General features: G+C 42.6%; 2 protein-coding genes across 3 annotated transcripts; both read left to right on the top strand.

The window, feature by feature from the left end:
• Positions 1 to 1,053: 1,053 nt before the first annotated feature.
• Positions 1,054 to 3,035, top strand: ora1 (olfactory receptor class A related 1; the record flags this gene model as incomplete). Its single annotated transcript, XM_079509571.1, has 3 exons — positions 1,054 to 1,371; positions 1,944 to 2,230; positions 2,693 to 3,035. The coding sequence occupies 3 exons, from the start codon at positions 1,054 to 1,056 to the stop codon at positions 3,033 to 3,035; spliced, it is 948 nt and encodes a 315-aa protein (XP_079365697.1).
• Positions 3,036 to 4,457: 1,422 nt separating this feature from the next.
• phtf1 (putative homeodomain transcription factor 1) lies at positions 4,458 to 18,672 on the top strand. Of its 2 annotated transcripts, none has more exons than XM_079509568.1 (18): positions 4,458 to 4,775; positions 5,041 to 5,161; positions 5,757 to 5,813; positions 6,516 to 6,585; positions 6,718 to 6,876; positions 7,333 to 7,516; positions 8,607 to 8,727; positions 9,578 to 9,763; positions 10,057 to 10,189; positions 10,544 to 10,674; positions 11,091 to 11,219; positions 11,755 to 12,024; positions 12,854 to 12,985; positions 13,106 to 13,192; positions 14,047 to 14,202; positions 15,466 to 15,561; positions 16,216 to 16,341; positions 16,671 to 18,672. In XM_079509568.1, exons 2-18 carry the CDS (start codon positions 5,123 to 5,125, stop codon positions 16,689 to 16,691), a joined length of 2,097 nt encoding a protein of 698 aa, XP_079365694.1. In that variant the 5' UTR covers positions 4,458 to 4,775; positions 5,041 to 5,122; the 3' UTR covers positions 16,692 to 18,672. The 2 variants fall into 2 exon arrangements, with proteins under 2 accessions (XP_079365694.1, XP_079365695.1); XM_079509569.1 differs by having other exon boundaries at positions 4,459 to 4,775; positions 10,060 to 10,189.
• The last annotated feature ends 1,029 nt before the right edge of the window (positions 18,673 to 19,701 follow it).

Below are 19,701 nucleotides of genomic sequence, written 5' to 3'. Positions count from 1 at the left end.
TTCTTGAAATGAATAAATAAACATGAGTTTCTGCTTGATTGATACTCTCTGGAGTGTTTACAAAGTAAAATGTGATGTAAAACACTGCAATATGAGATCTAATAATCAAAGGTTTGCTACTGAGCTGTTGACAGAAATTGTATCTCTATGAAGAAATGTTGGCACTAAAGGGGGAATGTAATGTACCCACAGGAATAGATCTACACATAATAGATCAACTCCACTCTATTTCTGATAGTGAATATTCTCTTACGCAACACATGTGACATAAGACATTTCAAATCTTAAACTCAGAGCTATTCTCCTTTAGCTCAAGCTCTCATCTCATCTTCAACCTGCTAGGAAATATATTGTGCCGTTTGTTTTTTGTTTTGTTTTACTTGCCCTCTGGGACAATCTGACTCACTTCTTTGCATACATGCCCCTAATTTAGGAAGGAGTGGGATGAATTGTGTAATGTTGCCCTATGTTCTCTAGGGCACGGGAGACTATAAATTTAAATGACATGCACTATTACAGTTTGCATGGTACGTTTCATTATCACCTGCATGTTCAGGTAGGGTCTTCATTTTAACTGGGAGGTTTTGTAAATGTGATGTTGAAATAGTCTAGCAGTTTGGCATGTCAATTGGGATGATGTTTGTTTAGTGTATCTGTATTTTTTATTTATTTTCAGTAACCACTTGTCCTGTTTACATACAGTAGTCTTTTTTACCCCATCTACAATATTCTACAGTGATTCAAAATTGACTTGTTGCGCCATCTCGACGTAGGCTATTTCTTGTTGATCTCCTATAGGATCAAAGCTAACTGTGTGTGTATATCTAACATAACATTGAATTTGCATCCTCTGTTGATGTATTGGGGGGAAAAAAGAACAACTCAAACTAGAAGATCTTTTTTAATGATGTGTCACAATAAATGACAATGATGATACTTCACTGTCCATTGTGGTTTTGCATCAAACGTGCAATCCCAATTTACCCAACATGCTGTATTCATAATGGTATAAAATGTTCTGTGTCTGATTTGTCCATGCAGGGCTAGGAGGTCATGGATCTGTGTGTGATCATCAAAGGGGTCTCCTTCCTCTTGCAAACCGGTTTGGGTACTCTGGGGAACACAGTGGTCCTGTTGACCTACTGCAACATTGTTTACACTGAACGCAAGCTCCCCCCTGTGGATATGATCTTGGGCCACCTGGTCTTCGCCAACCTGATGCTGCTGCTGACACGCTGCGTACCCCAGACGATGACCGTGTTCGGGCTCAGGGACCTGCTAAACGACCCTGGCTGCAAAGTGGTGATCTACGCCTATCGCATCGCCCGCGCCTTGTCCGTCTGCATCACCTGCATGCTCAGTGTGTTCCAGGCAAGCTTATATTGGTTTTTCATTTTTCCTTTATTTTTTATTTCGTTTTTTACTTTTTGTTTTCAGTTAAGTTTATTATTAGTGTAGTTCTTATTTTTGGAAAATACTTATCCGTAGTTTTAGTTTGGTTAGTTTTAAACAGTGTTAGTTTTAGCTTTGGGGCGAGATTCAACAATAGAAAAATTGTGAAATAGCCGACCTGATTTCTTGATTTTTACCAGTGCCATTTGCTCTGTCTTCTTTTTCTTTGCTTTATTCTTCTTTTTATTCTTAATATTTACTTTTACTACCATTGACATGTTTTGTTTTTATTGTTGTGAAGCACTTTGTGACTATGATGTCTGTGAAATGTGCTCTATAAATAAAATTTACTTACTTACTTACAAGCTCACAATGTGTTGCGCAAGTCCTGCAATTTTAACAACACGGCTGAGCTAATCTAGCTTGCCTTAGTTATATTGTATTAATTAACATTCCCTACCATACAGATAGGACAAAATAACATTTTAGACACTATTTATTCACTAAAAAGTGACATAATACAGCTTTAACTATAATAACCCTGGTTCCAGGCGGTGACCCTCTCCCCTGCCGGTGGCCCTTGTCTGTCCAAGCTGAAGGCAGTGCTCCCCTCCCTCATCCTGCCCACCTTCGCGGCGCTCTGGCTCCTGAACATGGCCATATGCATCGCAGCCCCGTTCTTCTCCATCGCTCCAAGGAATGGCACGGTGCCGGCCTTCACCCTCAACCTAGGTTTCTGCCACGTGGATTTCAGGGACTACCTCTCGTATGTGATCAACGGAGCGGCGGTCTCTGCCAGGGACTTTGCCTTCGTGGCCCTGATGCTGGGCTCCAGCAGGTACTTACATCCTACTTACCTCCTAAACTAAGATCACACCTTCCTCATCCGGAATGCTTGACCTCACGCCGACCACTCGGTGGGGCGGTTCTTATATTCTTGTATTTGTTTTACTGAGAATATGGTTAGAAATAAGTTTAGGGTTAGGCATAGCTGGGGTTACGTTTAGGAATAGGGTTAGGTTTTGTCACCGTTTTACTGAGGTTAAGGCTAGGAATAACGTTAGGTTTACCCGTTTAAGCATAGTTTACTTAGGTTACGTTTAGGAATACCAGGCTGAGCAGTTCCGCCGGATATACACCCGGGGTGACTGTGTTTTGAGGTGAGCTTTCCAGAATTCCTGAGGAAGGCTCACAAGTCACACAAGTGCTGTTGTTGTTGTGCACCCGCAAAACTGTCTTTCACGTGCACCTGGTAAAACCATGTTGTTTGTGATGATGAGTGCTCGCATTCTTTTTGCAGTTACATCCTACTTCTCCTTCACCGGCACAGCCTCCAGATGAAGAGCATCCGTCGGCCCCAGCAGGGCGGAGGCGCGGAGACCCGAGCTGCCAAAGCAGTGGTCACCCTGGTGGTTCTGTACGCGGTGTTCTTCGGCATTGACAACGTCATCTGGATTTACATGTTGACTGTGGCCAAGGTGTCACCGGTGGTGGCGGATATGAGAGTATTCTTCTCTTCTTGCTATGCGTTTCTCAGCCCCTTCTTCATCATCTCTTCCAACAAGAAAGTTAAGGCGAAGATTATGTGTGCAGCTGACCAAGCGCAGCCGCAGATGGACACTCAGGAATCCAATGACAAATGATCACAGGCAGTGCTGGACAAAGTAGGCTCAAGCCTAGTACTTGAGTCAATGTATACAGCTACTCCAATACTGGTCAAATATTACTCAAAAATAAGTGAAAGTTGCTCCGCAAATTTGTACTTGAAAGTACTGGATGGATTGTACATGCTTTTAAAATATTTAGGTATTCAAAAGTACAAAGTTGGTCATTAATGTTAAAAATGTAGACAATTCAAAGATTTTCCAGGAATTTTCACTAATATTGAAAATAGTAGATCTACAAGCTCAAAATGTGCGTTGTCTTTGAATGTAGTGGAGTCAGAGTGAAACAAAAAGTGGACATGCAGGTGGCTGGAGTGACTGGGGAAGATGCAGAGAACAGAAGCTGGTGAAAACAGAATGATCCGCTGTAGCGACCCCTGAAGGAAGACCCCAGAATGAAGAAATGTAGTGTAGTATATCTATCCAAAAATATGAGTACTCAATTAAAGTACTGATACACTCAAAACATTTACTTAAGTAGGCTAGGATACTTTCCACCACGAGCGATCACAGGCTGCAACCTGCACTGCAAAGTCGAGAAGAACCTTTTGCTCAGTCGTGGAAAGACTAGTTTGTCAAGTAGCTCGCTCATCATCTTTGACCTCACCTCACATTATCTCTGTAGCTCTACAAATTACAATGATGAGGTCACACAGATGAGGCCACGGGGGTGTATACTATGAAACAAACAATCCGCTTATACACGTACAACAAGAAAATGCATTATTGTTTTAGTCTGCTAAAAAAGTTGCCTCTTGCCTGCTGCAATGTGTTTGGTAAGGTTGTCAGGATACATACCACCCTGTGCTAGCCTGATTTTTAGGTTCAAGAAGCTTCAAGAAGTGTGGGCACTGCTGGGCAGGCTCTATGGTGGCTAACCCTGTGCCTCATTGATTTGATAATGTTCTCAAACTGGGGTCCAGGGAGCGGAACCAGGCCCCAGGGGGGTCCTTGAGTGAGTTCCAGGGGTCCCCACTCCCCAGCCAAATTATTGGTAGTTAGGATTTAGGAGGAACTAAACTCTAGTCTGAGAGTGTACATATGGAATCAAATTGATCTCAGAGTTCGGTGCTGGTGTACTGTGGCCTATGCATACCAAACGTAAGGGGTCCCTTGGAATTAAAATGTTTGACAATTAGTGTGATAAGCACATAAGTGACTGCTTGATAACAAAATAGTTCCAGTGTAGATGATGCTCTTGTGAGTTAAGTAACTCACCTTTCAGCCAGCCATCCATCATCTCGGGAGCACTGTCTCATCTTGCACCGTGCATTCCATTCACGCCCGCGCTGCCGCGCACACACACACGCCCGCATGGTGATGTGATGTGATTGGCTGGCTTCATTACGCAGAATACGCACAACTTCAGGGAAACGTGTAAACAAAGCAAAACCCCGGAAAAGGGAAGTGAAAGTCACCAACAACAACCAACTGAACCAAGCTGGACCAAGCCGAGTCGGAGGAGTTCGGACACTTAAATAAAAAGAAAGAAAAGGAAAAGAAATACAAAATCGAATGGAAATAAACTCTCAAAACTTCACCGCGGCGTTGTCCTTGAAGCGTTGGTAGCGTTGCAGACAGACAGTTGTACATCGATGGCGAGAACAACGCAGCCGCAGCGCTCCAGTCAGTCAGTTGAACGACGACATCACCTCACAGCTTTCTGACATGAATCTCTTCCACTTTATAACTTCAAGCTGCAACCGTTTGCGCCTCCAGGTAAATTGTTGCTTAAAAATAAACACATTTCCTGGTCACTGTACTTGCAAATGTGCAAATGACTGCTTGTTTAATAGTTGTCTAACTTTGTCCAACGAGTTAGTGTTTTTTGGTTGTAGACAGTTGTTGACCATTGTTTTCTTTCAGCGCATTTTGTTTGTGCGTGCTGTTTTCTCCTATCTCGTCACTCCGGGGGCCGGATTCACGTGTGCTGTTCTGTCCATTGTTGTGTGATAAAGTGTGGATCATTGTTATTGTGGTGCAGTCCCATTCTAGTCCACCTACTCTTCCTGTCACTGCGCGCTGTCCTGTGAAACGAGCTGACAGCGAGAGGGTCCATGCATTAAATGGCAACAATGGCGAGAATAGAATGGTACCAGGAGAAGGTAAACGCAGATTCTAAATGCCTTCAAAATCAGTAGTTCTCACACTTTAAAGTTAAACACAAATAGCAGAGATCTCAGATGTACAAGCTCGCAACGCGGCATGAAGTGATGATTGATTGAAAATTGTATTAACAATTTGTAGAATGGGTACATTTCAAAGAAATAAGTACAGGTCAATACAAATTCGAAGATAAAACCAGAAAAAGCACTACGACTTATTTACATCAGGGTCCTCCTGACTCCTCCATTTTTAATGAATCAAGAGAAAATAAATGTGTTTCCGCCCGGTTTCGAACCGGGGACCTTTCGCGTGTGAGGCGAACGTGATAACCACTACACTACGGAAACTGATGTAGAACGCTAGTGACTGACTGCACCCCCCATGGTGTGTGATTAGTGTGGAGCGCTGTGGGCTTGTATATCTGCTTTTTAAGCCAACGTATAAAATCTAAAATGACAGATGCTTTTCCACTTTCAATCATCATCAAGTGTTAGGGTTAAAATAAATGACAGTTTTTGAAAATCTTGTTTACAGTTTACTTAATAAACAAATGTGACTGTGAGAAAAAACTAAAACTTGTTGTCCTTGAAACAGATTGGTGCCTATGATCAACAAGTATGGGAGAAGTCTCTGGGACAGGCCGAACTGAATGTAAGACATTTGATTCATGCTGGTCATCAAGAGTATATAGTTCACTTCAAGGGAAAAGGCTCGCTCGCTCTTTTAAAGGTTCAGGCGTGTGCTCTGGGTGCAGATTCAAAGAGAACATATAGAAAAAGAATAAAATCCGCACTCTCAGTCGTAGTAAGAGTCTTGTTTTTTAAAGGTTCAGGCGTGTGCTCTGGGTGCAGATTCAAAGAGAACATATAGAAAAAGAATAAAATCCGCACTCTCAGTCGTAGTAAGAGTCTTGTTTTATAATGTTGAGGATCCGCAGCAGCAGTCAAACCAGACAAACGTGTTTCGGCGCGCAGGCCTTCGTCAGTGTCAGAATTTTGTTTTCTGTTTGTTTCTCTTTCAAGAGTATACAGTATGTCCTCGAGGCTTGAGCAAGACGCAGAATCCATTTTAGATCATGTTTATTTTAATGATCAATCGATTATGTTTAGCAGTACATCATACTCTGATTTCCTACAGTAGGACTAGCCTATTTATTATCGGTATGACGATGGAAACTTATTTTCAATATTTTAAAATATAAAAAATACCAACTGACCCAATTTATATTGCAAAATCAATGTTAATTTTGAGAGTGTACAAATGGAACCAAATGGACCCATTAGGGTCCATGTGTCGCTGCATTACCATTTCCCCATGTCTGTATAATAACTCCTCCAAATGCCTTCCATCCAGGGCATGGACAGCAAGCCAAAGAGGACAGGCTACATCAAGCCAGACCTCATTGATGTTGATTTAGTAAGAGGTACAGTGTTATCCCATTATGTCATATTCTGAATGAACATTATTTACATCTGTAAACACTCTTGTATGAGCTGTATGTGTTTTATCACAATCCACTGATCACAAAACTAAAGAATGGTCCTTTCCCTGTCAGGATCCACATTCAGCAAGGCCAAGCCAGAGAGCCAGTGGACTGCTCTGACTCGCAAGGGTCTGGTCAGAGTGCTGCTCTTCCCATTCTTCTTCCAGTGGTGGATCCAGGTGACATCCAAGTACATCTGCTGGTGCATTCTGGTGCTGTACTTCATGCAAGGTTAAGCTCCATAGACCCTGATGATGCTCAGACCACACTGACTGCCCTCTTTTCAATCATTCCAATGATTTGTTTATACAGTTTTTCTAAACCACTTGGACCCTCTATCCATCGTAGGCTTTTACCTCGACCAAGAGTCTTAACTGAAATAAATTTTAGAGCTAATGTGTTTGTCTAGTGTGAAGACATTGCTGTCGAGGGTAACACCAAGATTTTTGACAGATGAGCAGATGTTGAGGGTACAGATGTTGTTGGTGGTTGGGACAGTATCATGGTCAAAAATATATGATTTCACTGTTGCTTTCATTGAGGTGCAGAGTATTATGTACACAATGTAACTGTCAGAGGTTAGCATACTGCAGTAATGACGGGCTCTTTAATGATAAACAAATTATAATTCCAATTTGAAAGCTTTTTCCCCCTTTTTTCTCTTTTCCTTTTGTTTCCTGTGCTCAGTGGCAGCAGCAGTGCTGTACCTGGAGGTCCCCGGGGCCACTGCCAGTGAGGTGTTTGGGCCCATGTGTCTGATGCTGCTGCTGGGAACCGTGCACTGCCAGATTGTGTCAACAGAATCCAGCAGGAGCCCCTCAGGCAGCCCAGCTGCCAGCACCAGCAGCACCAGCCCATCGCGTCGCCGGAGGTGGGCCACTGCATACACTTTGGAAATCGTCACTGTCAGGCAGAAGCATTGTATGTCCAAAACCATAGACAGGTAGACGCCTCTTCCGGCTCTGGGGCCAATGCTCTCAAGAGTGCTAGCTTCTGCATTGGTGCCAAGGAACGTAATGAAAGGAGTCACGTGACTGGACGCCGCCATGACACTCATGTCCATATAACTCTCATGTCCATATAACTGTATAATGCACTTCCGCTGTCAGTTCGATACAGGTCGCTCCAAAGAATTGCAGCGGCGAATGAGGCGTCTACCTTTCTATGTCTTTGTCCAAAGCCATTACATGTCAGGAAATGGGTAAAAAATCCAATGGATCCACTGTATTGTGGAATCTGTTATTATTTAGTCACACGGGCTGGGGCGACAACTGTCAACCTCCCGGTGGGGGCTCCTCACTGGTAGGTGAGTCAGCAGGATACAACAGCAGTGACAACACATACATGAGTGTGGGGAGGAATCAATTGGCATAATGACTACATTGGGGAGAAAAATGGCAAAAAATATGGAGATACATGGTTTCTGCCCGACAGCAATATAATATCAACTTCCCACTGCCAGGCACATGGAGAAATGCACATCTCATACAGCAGTTACTCTCAACCTTTTTAATTTAAAATTGTATAGGACCCCCATTTGTTACAATTTGTATCTCTGGGACCCCAGTCTACACTGTAAATGTGATAATGTCATCAATCGTTTTAGCTGGGGACCCCCGGTGTGCCTTCAAGGACCCCACGTTTAGAAGTGTCAGTGTCATACAATATCCTAGGAGGAGATGAGGTTTATGCTCGTTTTTAGTAATGGCATAATTAAAGTTTTTCTTCACGTTGGCCAGGCTATTTGGCTTCCTTCCAATCTCTTTTCACCTAAAGGACAAAGAGCTCTAAAGGGCTTATTGTGTCCATGCACACAGATGTACTCACGTTTCCCATGGTCCATTGTTGCCGTGCAACAAAGCCTCTGGCCTACTCCCGCCAGCCTTGCGGTATTAGGTTGGAACTTTGACCATGGCTTGCCAGCAGTGTTTGCTCTCATGTATTATTGTCTCTCTTGGCAGGCCAAGGAAGGGCAGAGGACTGAAAAAAGCAGATGGAAAGGAAGACAGCGATGGCGTTGAGCTACTGAAGCCCTGGCAGCTGGAAGAAAACCAGAGGATATACAGAGCCGAGGAGAGAAGGGTACGGTCCGTCTTTGGGTTGGCACTCTCTACATCTACAATGTAGCGGGAAGCAGAGCATGAAACTAACTTCTTTCAGCCACCACATATATTGATCTGTAGGTCCAGAATTTCATTTTTGGAGCTGCTGTCAGCTAGCAAGTCAGCAGCCTGGCTGCTAAAGGACAGTAAAAGGTATAGACAGCATACCTAAAGTTGCTTACTCCAGTGGTTGACCTTTGCTTGTTGTCTCCACCAGCCGAAGGCATGGGGAGAGTATGTTTTGCACTCCGTCCGTCCATTTGTGTGTGTGTCCGTGTGTGTGTCCGTCAGTCAGTCTGTGTACAGCTAACGGCCTGTTATAGCACCACCATGAGGCAGAATTTCACATTTTTACCTATAACTGCACGTGAAACATTGCATTCACACTCCCTAGAGGCCAAGGACAAACCTTTGACATGCATTATTCACATCTGCCTTTTATAGCACCACCAGGAGGCCGACTTTTGTAAAACACATTTTTTGATATTACGGTACTTTTGTATAGAGTAGATTAGAGTGAATCTGTGAGATGAATATACTTGTAGGCATACAGTAGTAATGTAGTACATTACAGGTCTATTCATTTACATACAGTATCTAGATTCTAGATCAGACAGGTCAGTCAATAGCAATAGAAACAAATATTGCTTGTGTGAAATAGAAATAGCAACATTCCTAGTCTTGGGGTGTTTTATTCCCCCAAATCACAACTGTGTCTTGTTAGTAAAATCATTTATTTTTCATAATAAAATAAATAAATTAGTTTGATTAACCGCTGCACTCCTACAGTACATTGCCATCAGTGTTCTTTCTTTATTGTGCTCTCACAGCCCAATAGAAAGTCAGGGTTTGGGGCATCTGACGAGCTCTCCAGTGAGGATGGGGAGGAGGAAGATGAAGTCAAAATAGTTCGTCCCCTAACTCAGCCAGAGAGACGTGTCACTGCTGGCGGCCCTTCCTCTGCTTTTGTCCTCAGGAAGAGAAGTCTCCACTCAATGCCAAAAACTTCACTTCAGGTACACATCCTGGTTGTTCTCCAAGTCTCAGACTTATATTGTTATACTTGTATTGATATTGTTCTCAAACAATATGAATATCACTATGTTTGACCATTATTGATATTTTTGACTAATATTGTACCAATACTCTACATGGTATTTCTTGTAGATCTGCTACAAGAAGATTCTATATTATGCTATGTTAACAAATTTAACTTGGCACCCCCTGGTACACCCATTAGGGACCCCTGGGGGTCCCCGAACTCCACTTGAGAACCACCGTGCTAAATGCCTAAATTGTAATGTGAAAGCAGGAAGGAGGTGGTGCCGTGGCTAAGGACACAAACATGAAACCTCGTGAACTGGAGCGCCTCATCAGGCCCAGCAGCAGCTCGCGGCCCGCCTCCGACACCGATGACACCATGTGGGAGGAGCTTCTGCAAGGTAGGGCTGCATTGCTGCAACTATCCATCCTTTTCTTAGAGATTGTTCTTTCCATTACCTTTTCGATTAATTGAATAATCAATAAGTGAAGTGCAGTTTTTAAATATTCTTTTAGATTTATTACATATCAACAAACTGATTAACCACTTTGTTAATGTGTCATGCTTTTTTGCACAGATATTTTGTTTTGTGTATTTCTAATGAAGGCAGCATAATTCGTTAATATCGGAATCGGTCAGAATCGGTATCGGCAGATATGACCCCGCAACTAATCGGAGATTGGATATCGGTTACTATTTCATAATCGTGCACCCCTAAAATCAATTTGATTAACTGTTGTACCCCTTCTGCAAGGGCCTGACTCCGGCTCCACGGGCAGCACTGACAGCGACGGAGAGGGCAGGTACAACACGGGTATCACCATGCCCACGACCACCACTCTGAGCAGCGATGACGATGACAGCCTGCAGCAGGGAATCACTGTAGTGAGTTCCTTCAATGGCATGTCATGAGAAACGTTGATGTTCATTCTACTGTACTTTTATAAACCTGACACTTGAACAAAAACTCTATTGCAATGCTTGCTATTGGAATATAGTAGAGCCCTATATGTAACACTTATAGGCGATTATTGATAATTTTCACCTATAATAACATGCCCAAAATAGGCACGCCGGTTAATGTCTGGCTCAGCAGCCTAGGTACCCGGATGGTTGAGCTAACCATCCGGGCCACAAACACTACTCTTAAAATGTAATTATTGCACAGTAACACACCATGAACCTGTCTGGGACATGTACACCTTAGAAACAGACAGTATACTTACACATACAGTATACTTACACACACATACAGACAGGCTATATATATCCTGCGGCTGATGTATTGTGTCTCTTCGCAGGGCCAGCTGTCTTGGCTGCATGCGTGCCATCCTTCAAGGGATCGTGTCAGCGCTATAATCTGGGAGCAAGGCGATTGCAAGAAAACAGACATGTCAGTATTGGAGATCAGTGGGATCATCCTCACACGGGTACACTTCTAATACATAATATGCAACTCATATGTAAATAGTTGATCTATTAACTATCTATTCAATTAGATATATAATATACATATATTATGCTTTTTTTAAATTTGTTTTTAAAGTTTTGTTTCAAGGTCATTTGGTGCCGGGTGGGTAAAATCTGCCTTCAATTTGGAATAATTGCAGAAAGGTTTATATTTTCTTAGGATGACTGCTAAGAATCTATTGAGACTGCCTGATCCATGCCGACTGGAAGTTCCACATTTTTGTTAAGAATATATGATGCTTGTTTATCCAACCTAGACCTTTGGGGGATTTCTATTTTATACGTAGGCTTCATGTAGGCCAGAACAGCTCTACACATGCACGTGTCGCACATGCTCGCCCACAGAGTTTTTTCCCCCAACCTTGCTCTCTGTTATACTGTGCCTACAAGTTTCACTTCATGAATTCTGTTCTGAAGAAGGATTTGACACCTCTGGTCTAGCGATTCTCATTTCTGTTCCTGTTTAGTGTGTGATAAATGCCATGTCACTCTCAGGTGAAGTCCGTAGAGCAGGGCATGGGATACCTGGTGCTGGGCGGGCTGGTGACCGCCACCCTATCGCTGCTGCCCTTTGCGTTCCGGCTGGCCCAGCACCTGGATGTGTCGCGCCTGACCTCCCACAACGTCATCCAGCTGGTGGGGACGGCCATGGGACGGCCGGACGCCGTGGCCTACGCCTTCCTCCTCGTTACCACGGTGGAGAGGTTCTGTCTCACCGGCCTCTTCTTCTTTATGATGTGCGTGGCCGAGAGAACTTACAAACAGGTGAGCGATAAGTGTGACGTACAGTGTTAGGCAACTTACTGAGGAAGCATAATAACTAACTAGTTGCGTTATTACTCCTTTTAAAAAGTAATATTACAGTACATGACTTAAGCTGGACTCAAGAGTAACTGCATGCATTACAACATGTAATATTACTACTCTACGCTTGCTATCCAACATTTCTACGAAAAAATAATAAATAAAAAAATACTTATGCTAATCAAAACTACAAATTCACCATCCTGGCTAAAGTGCACACTCCCCTGCACTTAGGTACTCTATTCATCCTATTTAGAATACTTTCTCAAAATTAAAGCAATAATCATTATGCTTTGTGTGTTGTCTGTTGTCCATGCTTGGATAAAGGTGCTATATAAATGCACCATTTACCATTTATGCGTGTGTTCTTATTATGTAATACTGACCTAATATGAATCTTGTATGTCCAGTGCCCCATTGTGAACTTGGGCTAACTATTACTGTAAACGTTTGTTTTTTCTTTTCTTGTTTTTTCCGGGTGCTAGTAGTAAATTCCTTGTACAAGCCCCATACTCCGCAATAAGGTGATTATGGTTCTAATTTTAATCCAATTTGAATCCACGGCATTACCGTGTTTGCACCCTGTACTCGTTCCCTCGCCGATAAGAGACTGTGCATCCTATCTAATTAAAACTCAGCACACGTTAACATTGTACGCAATCTTTAAAAGAGATGAGATCAGAGCAAGGTGCTCTTCTCGCCGTTTTATACGATGTCAATTATAGTTGATTTGCATCATTCTGGTTGAGTCTAGTTGGAATACATCAAATCTTTCTTTTTCCATTAACAGAGACTGTTGTTCGCCAAGCTCTTCAGCCACATCACTTCGGCACGAAAGGCCAAGAAGTCTGAAATCCCACATTTCCGGTTGAAGAAAGTACAGAACATAAAGATATGGTTGTCACTACGGTCCTTCCTCAAGGTTTGCTTTCCCCCCCCCTATTAAATGCTCCTGTAGTAAACTATTCTGGCCACGAGAGGGCGATCATGGTGTTTCATTTTTGTTTGTTCTTCTCATCGACTTCATTATTGTTCAATATAGAGACGAGGACCCCAGCGTTCGGTCGATGTCATCGTCTCCACCATCTTCCTCCTTGCCCTTTCCATTTCCTTCATCATATGTGCTAAGGTCAGCCATGTCTGCCAGAAATGATCACATTAATCTGATTAGAGATGATACTAATTCAATAGAATAGTACTTAGTTTCCAGCAGTCCAGCCGTCTTCCTCGCAGAGGAAATCATGGCTGAATAGTGAACACAGTTATTTTGGGAACACGCATCCAGAGTCTGTTAGTTTTAGTGAATACATGGTTTTTAACATGTGATTGTTTTTAGTAAAAAATAAATAAATGTGACTGATATTCTCATAGCTGTATTTCATCAAACTCCTGAGGTGAATTCAAGAATATTGTTTGCAATGAGTTTTTTTTGTTAAGTTTAGTTTTACATGAGCCTTCATCTAGGACTGGGCAGTAATCTGTAATTTTGGATGTCGTAATATTGTGATCTACAAGCTTAGCTCACAACGTAACGTAACTTGCTATTTTCAACAACAAAAAAGAAAATTGGGATTTTTTTTTAAGACAAAGTAAGTTATCATCACAATAAAATATTTAGATATTTGGTCCAAAATTGTAAGACGCTTGAGAAAACAAGGCCAACAATTATATATTGCTCAGTCCTACCGTCATCCTTTCCTGATCCCCCCCTTTGGAGATTTGCCAAACACTACCTCTCCACCCATTGACCATTTATTTGTAAGCGTTTAATCTAAAACCAAACCAAGCAATGTTGTTGTTTTCCCCACACGTGCTTGTGAACGTTACCACACAAACAGTACCCTGTTGAACTTACCTCTGGCTTCCAGACAATGTGTAGTGGTTTATTATAAGTGATCTGATATCATCTTACGTGTGTGTTCTGATATCATCTTACGTGTGTGTGTGTGTGTGTGTGTGTGCGTGTGCGTGTGCGTTCCTCAGCTTCTAAAGAGTCACCAGACATTCCTGGATTCTCTGAACAACTGGGAGCTGATGCTGTGGGGTTCAGCCCTCATCCTGTTCCTGCTCCGCCTGGCCACGCTGGGATCTCAGACCAACTGTAAATACAGCAATGCCTCTGTGCTGCTCACCGAACAGGTACGGCTGTGCAACCTGGAAGTAGGAAGATTGCGATTATTTGAGCTGATCTCAATTATTTTTGCATACTCGGCACAATCGTTTACCTGAAAAATCTTCATACATTTTCAAATATCCTAATTTATGTATTAAAATTGGCTTGAAGGAGGACCGGCGGCGGGCCGGCAGACCACGACCACGTCACTCTGACATAACCATAAACAAACCCCATTATGCCCATATATAGGCAAGAGAAGTGCCATGTAGGCCAGCTGTATGCAATCAATGCTGCAGTGTTGTGACACCACAACATTGATTCATACAGCTGATTGCATACAGCTGATACAGGTGCCCGCCGTGTTGAGGTTGTCCAGAACCGCCGATCCAACCAATATGCTCATGCCAGTAGACAGACAGACAGACCAGAGCCATAGAGTAAGACAGAGTTACGACAACTCCGTTCATTTCATGGGGCCAGGCTCTTCTACATAGACTTCTATTGGTTTGTCCCTTTAAAAGGGACAACCAGATGTTGACGGAATGCATTGGAGTCTATGGACTTGCGCGAGTACATGAACCACGTGACCAGGCTCTTTTCTGCCCCCTCAATGTCTTACTCTATGGCTCTGAGACAGACATGCAGAGATCTCCATATATGGCACAAAAGGGACACAGACAGACAGTTTCAGTAGGGTTTCTCAAAGTGGGTGCCATGACACCAATCCAGTGGTGCCTCAGAATACATTGATATTTGGAATTGACCAATATCAATTCTAAAATGATTTAAATGATGTATGAGTACAAAGTTATTGTAATCAGTTCTAACCCAAACAGATATTATAAGTCTCTTAGAAAGCCAGGATACAAAACCAAAGACATATTTTAAGAGATTGAAATGAACGAGAACATCAACTGTGTACATTCATTGGAATGTTTTGGTCACCAGCATCATCTTATAATAATAATAATGAGAGTTTAACCACCACAGTTTTACCAGTTTTAACAACAAAATGTGAAATACGTTTAAATGTTTTAAACGTATTGTATTGTATTGTATTAATGTTTTAAACCTCAAAAATCATGTGTGGTGCTCCCTGCCACAAAATACTTTCACATGGGGGTGTACGGCCAAATACATATTCATTATTAGGGGGTCTTTGTAATTGTTCTTCATGGATACTGTAGTATAGTATGTTCTTTTTTTAATGGAAATAACTATGCCTACTTATCTGTATGTGTATTCTTCATACACACTCCTCTGTGTGTAACATTCTCTCTATTCAGATTAACTTGTATCTCAAGATGGAAAAGAAGCCTAATAAGAAGGAGGAGCTGAACATTGTGAACAACGTTCTGAAACTCGCTACTAAACTAATGAAAGTAAGGATGAATTCCACTGTATTGGATCTTTTAAATTTTTTTTGTGGCTTTTGCCTTCATTTTATATATTGTATGGCGGGACAGACAGTAGGCTGACAGGACATGGGGAGAGATGGGGGGGGTGACATGCAGTAAAGGCCGTCTGGATCGGGAGTCGAGCCCACGGCACACTGCTAGGCTTGGGCTACCGGCCAAGGTGCCTGGACCGCTGAGCCACGGCCCAGGCCACTGTATTGGATCTTGTCTAGCCTTGGGGGCAGGTCAGATGAGGTTAGCGTATTATCTGAGCGGAATGCTTCCTTTTAATGGTATGCTTTTGATTTGATTTTGATATGTGATATTGCTGTATAACAGGACTGTGCAAAACTGGACCTGCAGGCAGTTCCGAAGTTAAAAGGATGTGGATTGATAGTGACATATTTTGATGATATACTTAATGTGATCTTTTGACGATTCATGTTGGTATCAGTGAGTAACATCAGATATGGCCTATGACCGAAATAATGTTAACATTGTACAAAACCTCCCCCTCCCATCCCACTAGTTATGTTTAGTTCCGTGGCCTCTGCCCTCAAAGTCGATAAAGATGAAATCATTGCACATTGTCGCTGCTCCAGCACTGACCCAACTTATTTATTTCCCATCATGCACTAGGAGCTTGACACTCCGTTCAGACTGCTGGGTCTGACTGTGAACCCGCTGATCTACAACATCACTAAAGTGGTTATCCTGTCTGCTGTCTCCGCCGTGGTCAGCGACCTACTGGGCTTCAACATCAGAGTGAGTGCTATTTTTGTCCGGTGCCCAACTACGTATAAATCACACTATAGTAGTTTATTGGCCCATGTCTCCCTATAACCACAGCCTAATTGGGCTTTGACAATGGAAATAAAGGCGTTCTCTTTAAAACAGCAAATAACATAATTTAGAAAATAAAAGTTTTGATCCAACAGACAAAGTCAGCATCATGACATTTCATCTGAAATGTGTGCAGAAGAGACGGGCTTGAGGAAAATAGTGTCCTTGAGAAAGCCTGTGTGCTCTCTTGTAAATTGACTGTAATCTTCTAATCAATGTTTTACTGTGTCTTTGCTTATTGTCTGTTCCAGCTATGGAAGATAAAGCCTTAATGTGAATGTGCCAAACCACTATCGGTCAGACACTGGAAACTGGATCAGCACCTACGGCCTTCTGCAGACAAACACTAATATATACCACTGGTTCTTAAACATTATTTTATTTTTCCAAGGACCCCCCAGTTTGGTATGCATTAGGCCACGGACCCCCATAACTCTGAGAATATTGTTCAATTTGTACACTCTCAGAGTTACAGACCTTTTTAGGGTCCCTTTGGTTCCTAACTATCAAGAATTTAGCTGGGGACCTCCTGGAACACCCTCAAAGGCCCCTGGAGGTGTCCCTCCCAGGACCCCAGCTTGAGAACCACAGATCTATACAGCACATGCAAACCTACTGACGGTGCATGCATCATCTGTGCCTTCCCACAAACACTGGATGTTGTGTTCATTCTGTCTTTTCTCAGACTTCATCGTCCGCAAGCATTCGCTGCTCTGACCACTGCTCTAACTCCATTGGCTGCTCAGTCTGCACTGTGACACGCCCTTTGACCCATGTGTGAAGTGCCTAGCCCTGGGCCCTGGGGCCCCCCGGTCCCCCCCCCCCCCCCCCCCCCACACACACACACACACACACACACTCACACACTCTGGGTGAGCCTGTAGGCGTCACAGTGAATCAAACATATTAATAATAATAAATAATATTTTATTTAAAGGTGCATGTATGCGTGTGCAGGGGAGAAAATTAACATGACATATGAAATATAGAGAAGTTCTTATGGCATGATTCAAACTTCTATTTGTACTAGACTAGGGTGATCAGAAGATGTCCCACTTTGCGTGGGACAGTCCCTCATTTCCAGGACTTTTCAGGAGTCCCACAAATTGAGGCTGTGTCCCACATTGTGACTGGCAGGCATCAGTGCTCAAATGCCCTAATTCCTCTAATAGTTGGCTTTCTGTTGTAAAGCTGTCTCATTGTCTTCCTGCAAGATGTGTTATTAAGCCTGTTAAAATAACATGAGAAATATCCCCTAGGCTACTGTACCAAGTCAGCCATACCACCCCATGAGTCATGACCAGAATTTGCATTTAAAACAAAATGTGAGACATCAGAGGGGTTTAATAACAAAATGATAGGCATTATTAGGCCTACATGGTCGAATGACATCAAGGCATTTGAGTAAAAAGTTGCTATTATAACCCATCCCGTCCCCCCTGTCCCACACAAGTGATACTTCTGTCCCTCAAAAGAACAGTTCTGGGCACCCTAATTTGCACATGCGTCTTTTGAATGTGCCGACACAGAATTGATGAAACACAGATACAGAAATAAGTGAAGGACACGTCCAGGTAAAAGTTTGAATTATTGCCTTGAGCCTCATAAGATATATAGATCAGTTATGTATGGGGTTTTTCTCAGTGGTATGCAATGCATTGCGAGGGTTCATTTAATTTTAATAAGCTGTGTGCCATTCAGTGGTTCCCAACCTTTTTTACTTTGGAGCCCTGCTTCCAGCCTGTACATGCGTGCGTGTGTGTGTGTGTGTGTGTGTGTGTGTGTGTGTGTGTGTGTGTGTGTGTGTGTGTGTGTGTGTGTGTGTGTGTGTGTGTGTAGTTCAAACATGTGTGTAGTTCAACATATACTTCTCGTACGACAAATAGTGAAACTATTTTTAAACTTTTGATGAATCTTCAAAAATGTAGAGTATTTTTGATAATATAATGACACCCATCAAGGGGCCCTGGACTCCAGGTTGGGAACTACTGATCTAAAGCCAATGACTGAGGCTTTAAACATATGCAATTATACTTTCAACTTTTTGGGGGAATTAAAAGGAACCCGTTATTAAGCAGGCTTTATTTATTGGGGTTCCTCAAAGTAGTTATAATGGTATATGTATGTCACTGTTCTTAGACATAGCGATCTTGTCTTTGTATTTAAAGACCAATTAAAAAAAATATGAAATAAGATAAACCTCAATTGATTCCTGGAGGGAAATTCTGCTGTCTTTGCAGCAACAACAGTACTCAAATGTGTTATATTGAAGTTATAAAGAATAACATAGTTTAACATTTTGTATTGTGTGTTTTTATTCGTCTGCCTCTCTAGCCAGTATTTTCTCTTAAGCCTTTAGGTTGGAATTATGCTTTTTTCCATGTATCCATAAGCAGTGGTTCTCAAACCTATTCATAACTGCCAGATTGATACATATTATCCTGTGGATCCCCTTTTCAAAAGATGTGCAAGGAACCCCAAAAGTTGTTTTTCTTTTTCACAGTGTGGACTGTGGTAGTGGACCAACAAGGGTCCATTTGGTTCTAATTTAGCTGGGGACTCCCTGGAACATCCTTGACCTTGAGATCAAGGGTCCCACTTTGACAACACTGTTTACAGTTTCTTGTGCTATAGTAGCCTATAGCTGTGTCATTGAGCACCTTGATACCAGAGCTTTTAATCGGTAGTTGAGTGTACTATGTTTACCATAGGCTCGTTTATCAACGTTAACGGCTGTAGTCCGGACTACTGGTAGGAAAAATTATGACGTAGAGAGGCTGAGAGGCACACCTTCGGTTTGGTTTGGAAGGACACCAGTGGACCTCAGCAGCGTCGTCAAGGACAGCCCCCACCCCGACGACTAGAGCGGTGCCAGCGGTCCCAGCAGGGGGACTTTTTTGACAGTGTGACAGTGACGGATGTAAGCTGAGACAGACATTCTGTGTGGAGGTGATCACATGCTGAGCCCAGACCGCCGGTGTAAAGACTATCCGTCCGATCACCAGCGCGCAGTAGCACGCAGGAATCCTCGTTTTGTCAGCAGAAAAGGTAAAAAGCAAAAATGTATAATGAAATGCGATTTGGTAAAAACCCATTAGCCTATGCTGTCATGGTATGGCAGCGAATACGGGTATAGACCTACATGTAGAATGTAGGCTATTAGATACGAGATTGTGGTGGGAAATAAGTTATATGCGTATAATTTAAAAAAAATACGTTTTATGTTGCATCACTGCGGCTTTAGTTTGGCAGCCGCAGCGCGTAGCCTACATACGCCAACGA

The sequence above is a fragment of the Electrona antarctica genome (assembly GCF_951216825.1).
Source record: "Electrona antarctica genome assembly, chromosome: 9".
Taxonomy (NCBI): Eukaryota; Metazoa; Chordata; class Actinopteri; order Myctophiformes; family Myctophidae; genus Electrona; species Electrona antarctica.
The sequence above is the reverse complement of the archived record's forward strand: the minus strand, read 5'-3'. Positions and strand labels throughout refer to the sequence as shown.

What these genes read in the sequence shown, in the direction of transcription:
- phtf1 (XM_079509568.1), top strand. Translation starts at nt 5,123, where the DNA reads ATGGCAACAATGGCGAGAATAGAATGGTACCAGGAGAAG. An exon ending in TGCAGCAGGGAATCACTGTA is followed by an intron (nt 10,675 to 11,090) that starts GTGAGTTCCTTC and finishes GTCTCTTCGCAG; the next exon opens with GGCCAGCTGTCTTGGCTGCA. An exon ending in CCGAGAGAACTTACAAACAG is followed by an intron (nt 12,025 to 12,853) that starts GTGAGCGATAAG and finishes TTCCATTAACAG; the next exon opens with AGACTGTTGTTCGCCAAGCT.